We start from the raw sequence: 13,345 nt of genomic DNA, 5'->3' as shown, positions 1-13,345 counted from the left end.
GTATGTATACTGAACGTTGTAGTGTTAATATATACTTTAATTTAAGAAATTGTGATTGCTTTTTAACTTTACTCAGTTTAAAGCTTTACATCACTTTTAACCCAAGAGTTTGGATCTCATGTGGTTTAGGATTTTTTTTACCAGGATTGAATGGTAGGAATTAGATGTCACCCTGCATGCCCACTATCAGCACACACATCAATCTAGTGTGTGGTAATAACGGTAAGACATTTGTCAAACTGATATAGTGAATCTGAGAAGAACCCATCCTCGTCAGTGTTGTGTTTCAGTGTGTTGTAGAAGTCTGAGAAGAACCCATCCTCGTCATTGTTGTGTTTCAGTGTGTTGTAGAAGTCTGAGAAGAACCCATCCTCGTCAGTGTTGTGTTTCAGTGTGTTAGAGCTGGCAGGACGTGCATGCATCACTGTTACCACTCCGATTGATTCCAAATCAATACACAGAACTCCGTTCATTTGCCTTGTTCCAGGGATCTCCCAGTCACAGAAACAGACTTGCAGGCTCAACTTAACACAGTGCTGGCTTTAGTGGACGCTTTTCTTGGCATTTTGCGGCAATTTGTCGGCTTACGCTGATGCCGGTTTGGCAAATAGCTCACGATTTGTGGAAATTTGAGCACTTATCTCTGTGGATTATCCAATTAGGTGTTGCAGCTTCTCGTTAAGTGGTGCTATGAATATTTAATCAAGTTGTGACACACTCAATGTCCGTCAGTGGGAATCACATGGTATTGATCTAAAACCAAATGTTTTTATTTAATGTCTGTATAATTTGTGTCTTTGTAAAATATTTATAATGAAATGTATTCAAAATCACAGACATTTAATTTTTTGGTGCATACAAATTCCCAACCACTACCTGCTCCCCCTTCTGTCCTGTGATTTTCATCTTATTTGTTCTAAATCTGGAAGCTCCTATTTTCAGCTTGTTTTGCTGTCCTCCACACCCAAGCAGTCCTTGTCTGAAAATGTCCAGCCATGTGCTTGTCATTATGGTAATAATGGTCTCCATGCCACACACCTGCCACTTGTAATCAGCTTCACATGTGAGCTAGCTAGTACCACCACTTCCGACAGTAGTCTTATTTCACAGTTATCTGTGACTGTAGTTTAACAGCTGGTTAACAGTTTCTTTATTGTATTACCGGCCTCGGTGGTGTCCTGGTTAAACCATTGGACATAAGGCTGGTAGGTACAGGGTTCGCAGCCCAGTACCAGCTCCCACCCACAGTGAATTTTAATGACTCACTAAGACCATTATACACCCTCTTCTCTCTCACTAAGCACTAAGCACTAAGCCACTGTCTTTGACAGACAGCCCAGATAACTAAGACCATTATACACCCTCTTCTCTCTCACTAAGCACTAAGCACTAAGCCACTGTCTTTGACAGACAGCCCAGATAACTAAGACCATTATACACCCTCTTCTCTCTCACTAAGCACTAAGCACTAAGCCACTGTCTTTGACAGACAGCCCAGATAACTAAGACCATTATACACCCTCTTCTCTCTCACTAAGCACTAAGCACTAAGCCACTGTCTTTGACAGACAGCCCAGATAACTAAGACCATTATACACCCTCTTCTCTCTCACTAAGCACTAAGCACTAAGCAGCTGTGTTTGACAGACAGCCCAGATAACTGAGGTGTGTGCTTAGGACAACATGTTTCAATCTTAATTGGATATAAGCATGAAAATAAGTTGAAATGAAAATTAAATTGTATTAATTATTAACGGTTATGTGACCACCAGAAGGCAGATATTATGACAATAATTATTGTGTCTTCGATGAGGGACATAGCCCAGTGGTAAAGGGTTTTCTTGATGCACAGTCGGTCTGGGATCAATCCCCGTTGGTGGACCCATTGGGCCAGTACCCCACGACTGGTATATCAAAGGCCATGGTACATGTTATCCTGTTTGGGATGGTGTGTATGAAATATATCTTGCTTCTATAATCAAAAAGACAGCGGGTTTCCTCTCTCAATATATGTGTGGTCCTTAACCATATGTCTGACGCCATATAACCATAAATAAAATGTGTTGAGTGCGTTATTAAATAAACCATTTCCTTCCTTCCTTATTGTGCCTTAATATTTAGCTGTGATAATGTCCGACAGAAAGATGTTTTTGTGCTGAACGAAGTTTGTATACTGTGATTCTTGTTGGTTGTAATCCATATATTGCAGTATAACTGTGACGCTCCTTTAGGTTTTGCTTTTAGTTTTACCAGTCTACATTTGTATTTGCTGCCACGCATACATGGCATACACCAATTATTGCTTGTACACAAACAAGTCACCAGTTATTGTATACATGCAACTATCCATGGTGAAATAATTCATACTTACTAGGATTATGTCAAAGTGAGAATTGAAAAGCAACAGTTAATGTAAACTTAATAAATAATAATTGATACTAAGTTTATTATTCTGTTTAGTATCACCATAGCCATTTTTTCTTAGAACTCACTCCCCATACTAGAACACCCCTCAAACAAACCTAAAAAATAATTGTCTTAATTTGTTCAGTTTCACAAATAATTATTGAAAAATCTTGTTGTGTTTATTCATTTAAAAGCCTAAAAGACAGATACCATTAATTAAAAGAAAAATTGTTCTTGATCTGCATGTATTTATATCAGGAACATGGCATCTCGTCCAAAGCGGACAAGAACTGCTCGCACTGAGCCTTACGATGCAACAAATCACAAGAACTGGACAGCTAACACACTAATAACTGAATTGAAAATGGCAGGAATTCTCACTCATTCTTCCATGAAAGTGGCAACTTTAATTCATTTGTATGAAGACAATGTGTTAAATCGACAAGCCACTACTGCTGGGACACAAGAAGTAGCAGAAACAACACAAGATAACATTACTGAAGGGAGAAACATTTCTGAAATGACTGGCAATGGAAATACATGTCATTTGGAGCAAGATGTACATTTACAGTGCAGTTCGATCAGTGATCCACACAGTCATAACAGTGGTAATCCAGAGATAGCCCCAAACAGCTTAGCACCTCTACTACAGCTGATTAACAGTCGACAACAGATGATGTCAACCATGCAAATGCAAATTGGAAGTTTGATGGAAAAACATGATTCTAACATTTACAATGGGGGTAACCTGGCATCAGCATATATGGAAGGTTATACAGTGAACACAACAACACTCAAACATCAATATCATGTTCTGTAGACGAGATAGGAAATTTGGATAGGTTTGGCTCAGTAGCAGGGATGTCTATGTGGAAGAAGAATACCACAACAAATGGAATTCCATCTAACATGCTACCACACATGGATGCTTTAACCCCATCATTACATAGAGCAATTCGGGAAGGTAAGAACGTAAATCTTCGGTTATTACTGTTGGAAGGGTTCAAGTTTGATGCAAAACATTCAGACACAGACACACAAAAATTAAACAGAAGACTAGCTCAACCACTATCAATTACAGAATTCATCACTGCTGTTTCCTAATATAAAAGCTGCATGACTGAAACCTATCCACAAAGACAGCGTGAGCTAGACCTATATGAAAACATCATTATCAGACTCGACAACCAGTTTCCCAACAGCCCAGCCTATATGACTACCACAAAATGTTCACTTCTAGAGCAGCAGAAGCTTTAAGACGTTCTATTAAGGTAGACTGGTCATACATGGACCAAGACATTTACAGTCTGGTTACAGCAGGCAGGCAGGGACACTTGTGCAAGAGCTGTGGTAGCATGACACATGCATCGGCTGACTGCACAATGTATAACTCCAGTGATCAACGGTATAATGCTCCCACACAACACTGGGACGGTCCATCTAGAGACAGAAGTACTGGCAATGATATCCATGGAAGGCCTAGGAAATTCCTTAGGGGAGGAAAAGAAATCTGCAACAACTTTAATGGAGTTAAAGGTTGCTACAAAAGTAATTGTTTTTACATACACATTTGCAGTAAATGTAATAATGCCACACACAATGCACTTGAATGCAAAGTAACTTCGACAAAGTCAAAACCCAGTCTGGGTAATATGGGATGACAGATGTATCAGTTTCATGTACAAGAAGATGCCAAGCTGCCAGATGTTACAACACCTGTGAATGTTAACAGATTAAGACTGCAACTAAAAATGCATCCTGACACAAAGTTAACACAATTCTTGTGTGACAGCTTTTAGAATGGGTTCGACACATTAGTATCAAAATTACCAGAGGTTAGCAAAGTATGTGGCAATTTACAATCAGCACTAAAACAGCCGGAAATTGTAACAAGTCTGATAAAAGAAGAGTGTAAGAAAAACTTTTTATTAGGTCCATTTAAAACACCACCATTTTCAACATACCGTGTCAGTCCTATTGGTATTGCCACTGGTAAATATTCTAACAAACATAGGTTGATAGTAGACCTGTCATCACCACACAATGATTTACAGTGTGACAGCATCAATGATTCTATTGATAAGGAGCAGTGCAGCCTAAAGTATGTAAAAATAGATGATGCTATAAAAATTATACAGCAGAAGGGAAAGGGTGCATTATTATGTAAATTTTACATTTGTGATGCATTTAAATTGTGTCCCATACGCAAAGAACAGTGGCATATATTTGGCATCAAATGGCAGGAACAATTTTACTTTTATCACAGATTAGTGTTTGGATCAAGATCATCACCAAAATTATTTGATTATCTCTCACAGGCTATATGTTGGATTGCATTGAACAATTACCAAGTTCCGGTTATACTGCATCTGCTTGATGATTTTTTTACTATTGACAGTCCGCAAGCATGCGCTGAACGTACCATGGCCATAGTTTCTACAATATTTCACCGTCTTAACATCCCTTTATCTGAGAAGAAAACAATAGGGCCAACTACAGTTTTGGAATATTTAGGAATTATCTTAGACACTGACTGCATGGAAGCTTGTTTACCATAGAGAAAGTTGATCAAATGGTCCAATTTTTAGAGGGAGTAATTCAAAGCCCAACTTGTACAAAAAGGCAGTTACTACAGTTACTAGGACATCTCAACTTTGCTTCTCGGGTTATTTTGCAAGGTCGTTCCTTTGTATCTCATCTGATTACACTGTCAACTACAGTTAGCAAACTGCATCATTACGTGAAACTGAATAATGAATGTCGTCTGGATATTACTATGTGGCTGAGGTTTTTGAGTAACTGGAATGGGGTATCAATGTTCTATGACAGCAAACTAACAAATGCTGCAGATATGCAGTTATATACAGATGCCTCTTCAACCATAGGATTTGGTGGTTATTTTAATGGTTTGTGGTTTGCTGAGAAGTGGTCTCCAGATATTCTAGCCCAGTTAAAGGCGCAATATCAATGGCTTTTATGGAATTGTACCCTATTGTAGTTGCTGCAGTTATATGGGGGAAATCGTGGGCAACAAAACAGATTCTTTTTCACTGTGACAATCTAGGTACGGTAGACATTATTCGAAGGGGTAGATCACGTTCACCTCTTATAATGACCTTAATGAGACAACTTACTTGGTGTGCAGCAAAAAACAATTTTACTGTATTGGCTGCACATATTTCAGGAGTTAATAATTCTGTTGCTGATCATTTGTCACGTTTGCAGATCGAGAAATTCTTCGAAGTATGCCCACAAGCCAGTCCTACACCAGTGGCCTGCCCTCCACATTGCAAGATAATGTGGCATTGAGTAACACAGTAAACTCATTGTGACTAGCAGCTGTCAAGAAAACCACCAGAACAGCATACTCTACAGGATACAGCACCTTCGTGAGTTTCCTTACCATGAATGGAGTAAAGTGGCAAACCTTAGATCTTCCACCCATAAATGAAGAAATTCTGATATATTTCGTTGGGCATTGTTTCCAATCCCTCCGACTGCAACTGAGCACCATCAAGTTGTATCTGTGTGGTATACGATTTCAGTATATTCAACATTCAGGACATAATCCACTGAATACAAAGGAGGGAAATCCACTTCCACGCCTATAGTTCAACATGTTCAACATCGATTGCCTATTACATTTGACATTCTACTTAAAATAGTGAATGCTGTTCGAAGTGCATCATATTCACAATTCTTTAAATCGGTCATCCATACAGTGTTTTGTGTTGCATTTTATGGTTTCCTGAGATGTGGAGAATTCACAGTGAATAGCGAGTTTGATTCTTTTTCTCATTTGTGTATTGGTGATGTCAGTTTTAGGGAAAGAGAACATTATGTGATTCTTAATTTAAAAGGATCTAAAACAGATCCAGGTAGAAGAGGAGTATCCATTGTGTTATTCAAAAATGGCCTCCCAGTATGTCCTTTCAATGCATTAATAAAGTTTGTGTCAGTCAGGTTGTCACAAGGAGCTGGACCATCAGACCCTCTATTTATTATGGACAATGGTAAACCCATATCACGTGAGGTGTTTATCACAGCACTGAGACATGTTCTAACTATATCAAACATTGATGCACGTATGTTCAGTGGACATTCATTTCGTTCTGGGGCAGCAACCTCAGCAGCGAAAGCTAGGTTAGAAGACTATTTAATAAAAACTTTGGGTAGATGGAACTCTGACTCATATTTGTGTTACATTAAAACTCCTCTACAGAGTATCAGACAGGCACAGCTTGCCATGTCAACTAAGTAGAGGGCTGAGCACTGTGGAACTTATATTCAGATTACAATGAAACGTACAGCGTATATATTATATACTTGTTCATCCTGTTTGTCATATTAGTAAATCTCTTGATTTATATATCTGATATACAAATATTATAACAGATATCTAACACAGTATGTATATGTGTTGTTTAACAATATATTCTTCCTTGGGGCTTCAGATGATAGTCTTACACATATCACACTATCACCTTCATTTTGGGCATTTTCAAACTTTTATTATTCACTTGGATACTTAAAGTGCAATTCACAATTAAATGACATCAAAGTGGAGATTATAAGGTACACACTTATAGATTGCATTTATTCAGTATACTAGCTCTGCACGGACAGGGCCCTACTCACGGAGGCAGCGCTGATGGGATCTTACTTTAGACACACCCTCAGACAGCGTCGAGGGGATCTTTATCTTACAGGTACGTTCTCCCTCAGACAGCGTCGAGGGAAGCGTAACTTACACACTCCCTAAGACAGCGTCGAAGGGATCCTTGCTTTATCTTACACACTCCCTAAGACAGCGTCGAAGGGATCTAAGCTTACAGGTGCATTCTCCCTCAGACAGCGTCTAGGGAAGTGTAACCTACACTACACTACACACTCCCGGAGACATTGTCAATGGGATCTTCCATAGGTATGTGTAGACTTTCATCAGCTCCCAAGGCCATATATAGTTTTGAAGAATGAGGTCATGTTTAAATATTAGTAAATGTATATATAGTGTCTAGTTTATAAAATTTGTTTATTCATTGAGTATATAAATGTATTGTTTGTTAGTAATACATTATTTACAAAAAGTATCTGTGTTGGTTGTTTATAAATTCACCATTAATTAAAAAAGGCTGAAATAATTCTGGCCACAATTTATTGGAGTTTAAAAAAACCCACTTTTTTATTTTTTTTAAATCCCAGAACTTCCCTCCTTTAAACTTCCCTTTATTTTTTTAAAATGTTCAGTCACACTATATATCTAAATTACCCATTTCTTTATAATTTTCTAAACAAATATTTGTTTACATTTTTGATAGCTTTGTAAAGCAAAATTACATGCATGTGTTGAGATATACCTATAGACAGGGAATCTGTGATTAAAAAACAAAAAACAAACCCCAAACAAAACAAACAATACAAAACCTGTGTGTGTGACATTTTCAGCTACATGGGTTGGAGGTGTGTAAGTAATGCTGTGTTTGTGACATTTTCAGCTACGTGTGTTGGAGGTGTGTAAGTAATGCTGTGTTTGTGACATTTTCAGCTACATGGGTTGGAGGTGTGTAAGTAATGCTGTGTTTGTGACATTTCCAGCTACTTGGGTTGGAGGTGTGTAAGTAGTGCTGTGTTTGTGACATTTTCAGCTACGTGGGTTGGAGGTGTGTATGTAGTGCTGTGTTTGTGACATTTTCAGCTACTTGGGTTGGAGATGTGTAAGTAATGCTGTGTTTGTGATATTTTCAGCTATGTGGGTTGGAGGTGTGTAAGTAATGCTGTGTTTGTGATATTTTCAGCTACGTGGGTTGGAGGTGTGTATGTAGTGCTGTGTTTGTGACATTTTCAGCTACGTGGGTTGGAGGTGTGTATGTAGTGCTGTGTTTGTGAAATTTCCAGCTACTTGGGTTGGAGGTGTGTAAGTAATGCTGTGTTTGTGATATTTTCAGCTACGTGGGTTGGAGGTGTGTAAGTAATGCTGTGTTTGTGAAATTTTCAGCTACGTGGGTTGGAGGTGTGTAAGTAGTGCTGTGTTTGTGATATTTTCAGCTACGTGGGTTGGAGGTGTGTAAGTAATGCTGTGTTTGTGAAATTTTCAGCTACGTGGGTTGGAGGTGTGTAAGTAATGCTGTGTTTGTGATATTTTCAGCTACGTGGGTTGGAGGTGTGTAAGTAATGCTGTGTTTGTGATATTTTCAGCTACGTGGGTTGGAGGTGTGTATGTAGTGCTGTGTTTGTGAAATTTCCAGCTACTTGGGTTGGAGGTGTGTAAGTAATGCTGTGTTTGTGATATTTTCAGCTACGTGGGTTGGAGATGTGTAAGTAATGCTGTGTTTGTGAAATTTTCAGCTACGTGGGTTGGAGGTGTGTAAGTAGTGCTGTGTTTGTGATATTTTCAGCTACGTGGGTTGGGGGTGTGTAAGTAATGCTGTGTTTGTGATATTTTCAGCTACATGGGTTGGAGGTGCATACATCAATGGTACGGCTGAGATGATAGTGCGGAGCGGTCTCATCTGGTGCCAGGCTCCGTTTGGATACGCTTTGAGTCTCGTCTTTGGTAAGTCCATTTGCTGTGCTGCATGTTATTGCCCTCTAACCTATTGTTTATCATTTATGTTATATGGGTTACAATAGTTATATATAATCTATATCTATTTATAAGTTGTATTTAATTTTTATCAATAATTAGTTTGGGTTGATATACACAGTATATATATACATGTACATGTATATATATATATATATCAAAGGAAAATCTGGTTTATTTATATATTGACTAATACAGATTGTGTATAATAATAAAAACGTTTTTGTTGTTTCCAGAACATTTTTCATTTTACTTTTACTCCATTTAACACATTTTGGTCATAAAAAGTAAGCCAAATGATTTGCAGTATATATTGGTTTTAACAACAATAATTTAATGATTTGCAGTATCTGAGTGACAATAATTACATGTAGATGATTTATGATATAAGAATGACTAACTAAATGATTTATGGTATCTGGGTGACAATAGCTAAATGATTTATGGTATCTGGGTGACAATAACTAAATGATTTATGATATCTGGGTGACAATAACTAGATGATTTATGGTATGTGGGTGACAATAACTAAATGAGTTATGATATAAGAGTGATTAACTAAATGATTTATGGTATCTGGGTGACAATAACTAGATGATTTATTATATCCGGATGACAATAACTAAATGATTTATGATATAAGAGTGACAAACTAAATGATTTATGGTATCTGGGTGACAATAACTAGATGATTTATGGTATCTGGGTGACAATAACTAAATGATTTATGGTATCTGGGTGACAATAACTAGATGATTTGTGGTATCTGGGTGACAATAACTAGATGATTTATGATATCTGGGTGACAATAACTAGATGATTTGTGGTATCTGGGTGACAATAACTAGATGATTTATGGTATCTGGGTGACAATAACTAGATGATTTATGGTATCTGGGTGACAATAACTAGATGATTTGTGGTATCTGGGTGACAATAACTAGATGATTTATGGTATCTGGGTGACAATAACTAAATGATTTATGGTATCTGGGTGACAATAACTAAATGATTTATGGTATCTGGGTGACAATAACTAAATGATTTATGATATAAGAGTGACAAACTAAATGATTTATGGTATCTGGGTGACAATAACTAGATGATTTATGGTATCTGGGTGACAATAACTAAATGATTTATGGTATCTGGGTGACAATAACTAGATGATTTGTGGTATCTGGGTGACAATAACTAGATGATTTATGATATCTGGGTGACAATAACTAGATGATTTGTGGTATCTGGGTGACAATAACTAGATGATTTATGGTATCTGGGTGACAATAACTAGATGATTTATGGTATCTGGGTGACAATAACTAGATGATTTATGGTATCTGGGTGACAATAACTAGATGATTTATGGTATCTGGGTGACAATAACTAAATGATTTATGGTATCTGGGTGACAATAACTAGATGATTTATGGTATCTGGGTGACAATAACTAGATGATTTATGGTATCTGGGTGACAATAACTAGATGATTTATGGTATCTGGGTGACAATAACTAGATGATTTATGGTATCCTGGTGACAATAACTAAATGATTTATGGTATCTGGGTGACAATAACTAGATGATTTATGGTATCTGGGTGACAATAACTAGATGATTTATGGTATCTGGGTGACAATAACTAGATGATTTATGGTATCTGGGTGACAATAACTAGATGATTTATGGTATCTGGGTGACAATAACTAGATGATTTATGGTATCTGGGTGACAATAACTAGATGATTTATGGTATCTGGGTGACAATAACTAGATGATTTATGGTATCTGGGTGACAATAACTAGATGATTTATGGTATCCTGGTGACAATAACTAAATGATTTATGGTATCTGGGTGACAATAACTAGATGATTTATGGTATCTGGGTGACAATAACTAGATGATTTATGGTATCCTGGTGACAATAACTAAATGATTTATGGTATCTAGATGACAATAACTAAATGATTTATGGTATCCTGATGACAATAACTAGATGATTTGTGGTATCCGGATGACAATAACTAGATGATTTATGGTATCTGGGTGACAATAACTAAATGATTTATGGTATTTAGGTAACAATAGGTAGATATAATATGGTATCTGGGTGACAATAACTAAATGATTTATGGTATCTAAGTGACAATAACTAAATGATTTGTGGTATCTGGGTGAAAATAACTAAATGATTTGCGGTACCTGAGTGAGAATAACTAGATGATTTATGGTATCAGGATGACAATAACTAGATGATTTATGGTATCTGGGTGACAATAACTAGATGATTTATGGTATCCTGGTGACAATAACTAGATGATTTATGGTATCCTGGTGACAATAACTAAATGATTTATGGTATCTAGATGACAATAACTAAATGATTTATGGTATCCTGATGACAATAACTAGATGATTTGTGGTATCCGGATGACAATAACTAGATGATTTATGGTATCTGGGTGACAATAACTAGATGATTTATGGTATGTGGGTGACAATAACTAAATGAGTTATGATATAAGAGTGATTAACTAAATGATTTATGGTATCTGGGTGACAATAACTAGATGATTTATTATATCCGGATGACAATAACTAAATGATTTATGATATAAGAGTGACAAACTAAATGATATATGGTATCTGGGTGACAATAACTAAATGATATATGGTATCTCGGTGACAATAACTAAATGATTTATGGTATCTGGGTGACAATAACTAGATGATTTGCGGTACCTGAGTGAGAATAACTAGATGATTTGTGGTATCTGGGTGACAATAACTAAATTATTTATGGTATCTGGGTGACAATAACTAGATGATTTGTGGTATCTGGGTGACAATAACTAAATGATTTGTGGTATCTGGGTGACAATAACTAGATGATTTATGGTATCTGGGTGACAATAACTAGATGATTTGTGGTATCTGGGTGACAATAACTAGATGATTTATGGTATCTGGGTGACAATAACTAGATGATTTATGGTATCTGGGTGACAATAACTAGATGATTTGTGGTATATGGGTGACAATAACTAGATGATTTATGGTATCTGGGTGACAATAACTAGATGATTTATGGTATCCTGGTGACAATAACTAAATGATTTATGGTATCTGGGTGACAATAACTAGATGATTTATGGTATCTGGGTGACAATAACTAGATGATTTATGGTATCCTGGTGACAATAACTAAATGATTTATGGTATCTGGGTGACAATAACTAGATGATTTATGGTATCCTGGTGACAATAACTAAATGATTTATGGTATCTGGGTGACAATAACTAGATGATTTATGGTATCTGGGTGACAATAACTAGATGATTTATGGTATCTGGGTGACAATAACTAGATGATTTATGGTATCCTGGTGACAATAACTAAATGATTTATGGTATCTGGGTGACAATAACTAGATGATTTATGGTATCTGGGTGACAATAACTAAATGATTTATGGTATCTAGATGACAATAACTAAATGATTTATGGTATCCTGATGACAATAACTAGATGATTTGTGGTATCCTGATGACAATAACTAGATGATTTGTGGTATCTGAATGACAATAACTAGTTGATTTATGGTATCCGGGTGACAATAACACAATGATTTATGGTATTTAGGTAACAATAGGTAGATATAATATGGTATCTGGGTGACAATAACTAAATAATTTATGGTATCTAAGTGACAATAACTAAATGATTTCTGGTATCTGGGTGAAAATAACTAAATGATTTGCGGTACCTGAGTGAGAATAACTAGATGATTTATGGTATCAGGATGACAATAACTAGATAATTTATGGTATCTGAGTGACAATAACTAGATGATTTATGGTATCCAGGTGACAATAACTAAATGATTTATGGTATCTGAATGACAATATCTAGATGATTTATTATATCCAAGTGACAATAACTAGATGATTTATGGTATCTGGATGACAATATCTAGATGACTTATAAATCCGGGTGACAATAACTAGATGATTTATGGTATGTGGGTGACATTAACTCAATGATTTGCAGTATTTGAATGAAAATAACTGGATGATTTATGGTATCTGGGTGACAATAACTAGATGATTTATGGTATGTGAGTGACAATAACTAGATGATTTATGATATCTGGATGACAATAACTAGATTATTTATGGTATGTGGGTGACAATAACTCAATGATTTATGGTATTTGACTAACAACAAGTACATGATTTATGGTATGTGGGTGACAATAACTAGATAATTTATGGCATCTGGGTGACAATAACTAAATGATTTGTGGCATCCAGGTTACAATAACTAGATGATTTATGGTATCTGGGTGACAATT

The 13,345-nt window shown here is 36.4% G+C and overlaps 1 protein-coding gene across 1 annotated transcript in view; it reads left to right on the top strand.

Annotated features, from left to right (window-relative positions):
• Positions 1-13,345, top strand: part of LOC121378609 (high-affinity choline transporter 1-like) — an 83,464-nt gene that overhangs the window by 49,190 nt on the left and 20,929 nt on the right. Inside the window, exon 2 of the mRNA XM_041506867.1 lies at positions 8,852-8,959. Coding sequence (XP_041362801.1) covers positions 8,852-8,959 — 108 coding nt within the window. The remainder of the gene's footprint in view (positions 1-8,851; positions 8,960-13,345) is intronic.

The sequence above is a fragment of the Gigantopelta aegis genome, chromosome 8 (genome assembly GCF_016097555.1).
Source record: "Gigantopelta aegis isolate Gae_Host chromosome 8, Gae_host_genome, whole genome shotgun sequence".
Classification (NCBI taxonomy): domain Eukaryota; kingdom Metazoa; phylum Mollusca; class Gastropoda; order Neomphalida; family Peltospiridae; genus Gigantopelta; species Gigantopelta aegis.
Note: the sequence above shows the minus strand (reverse complement) of the source record. Positions and strands in the feature narration are given on the sequence as shown.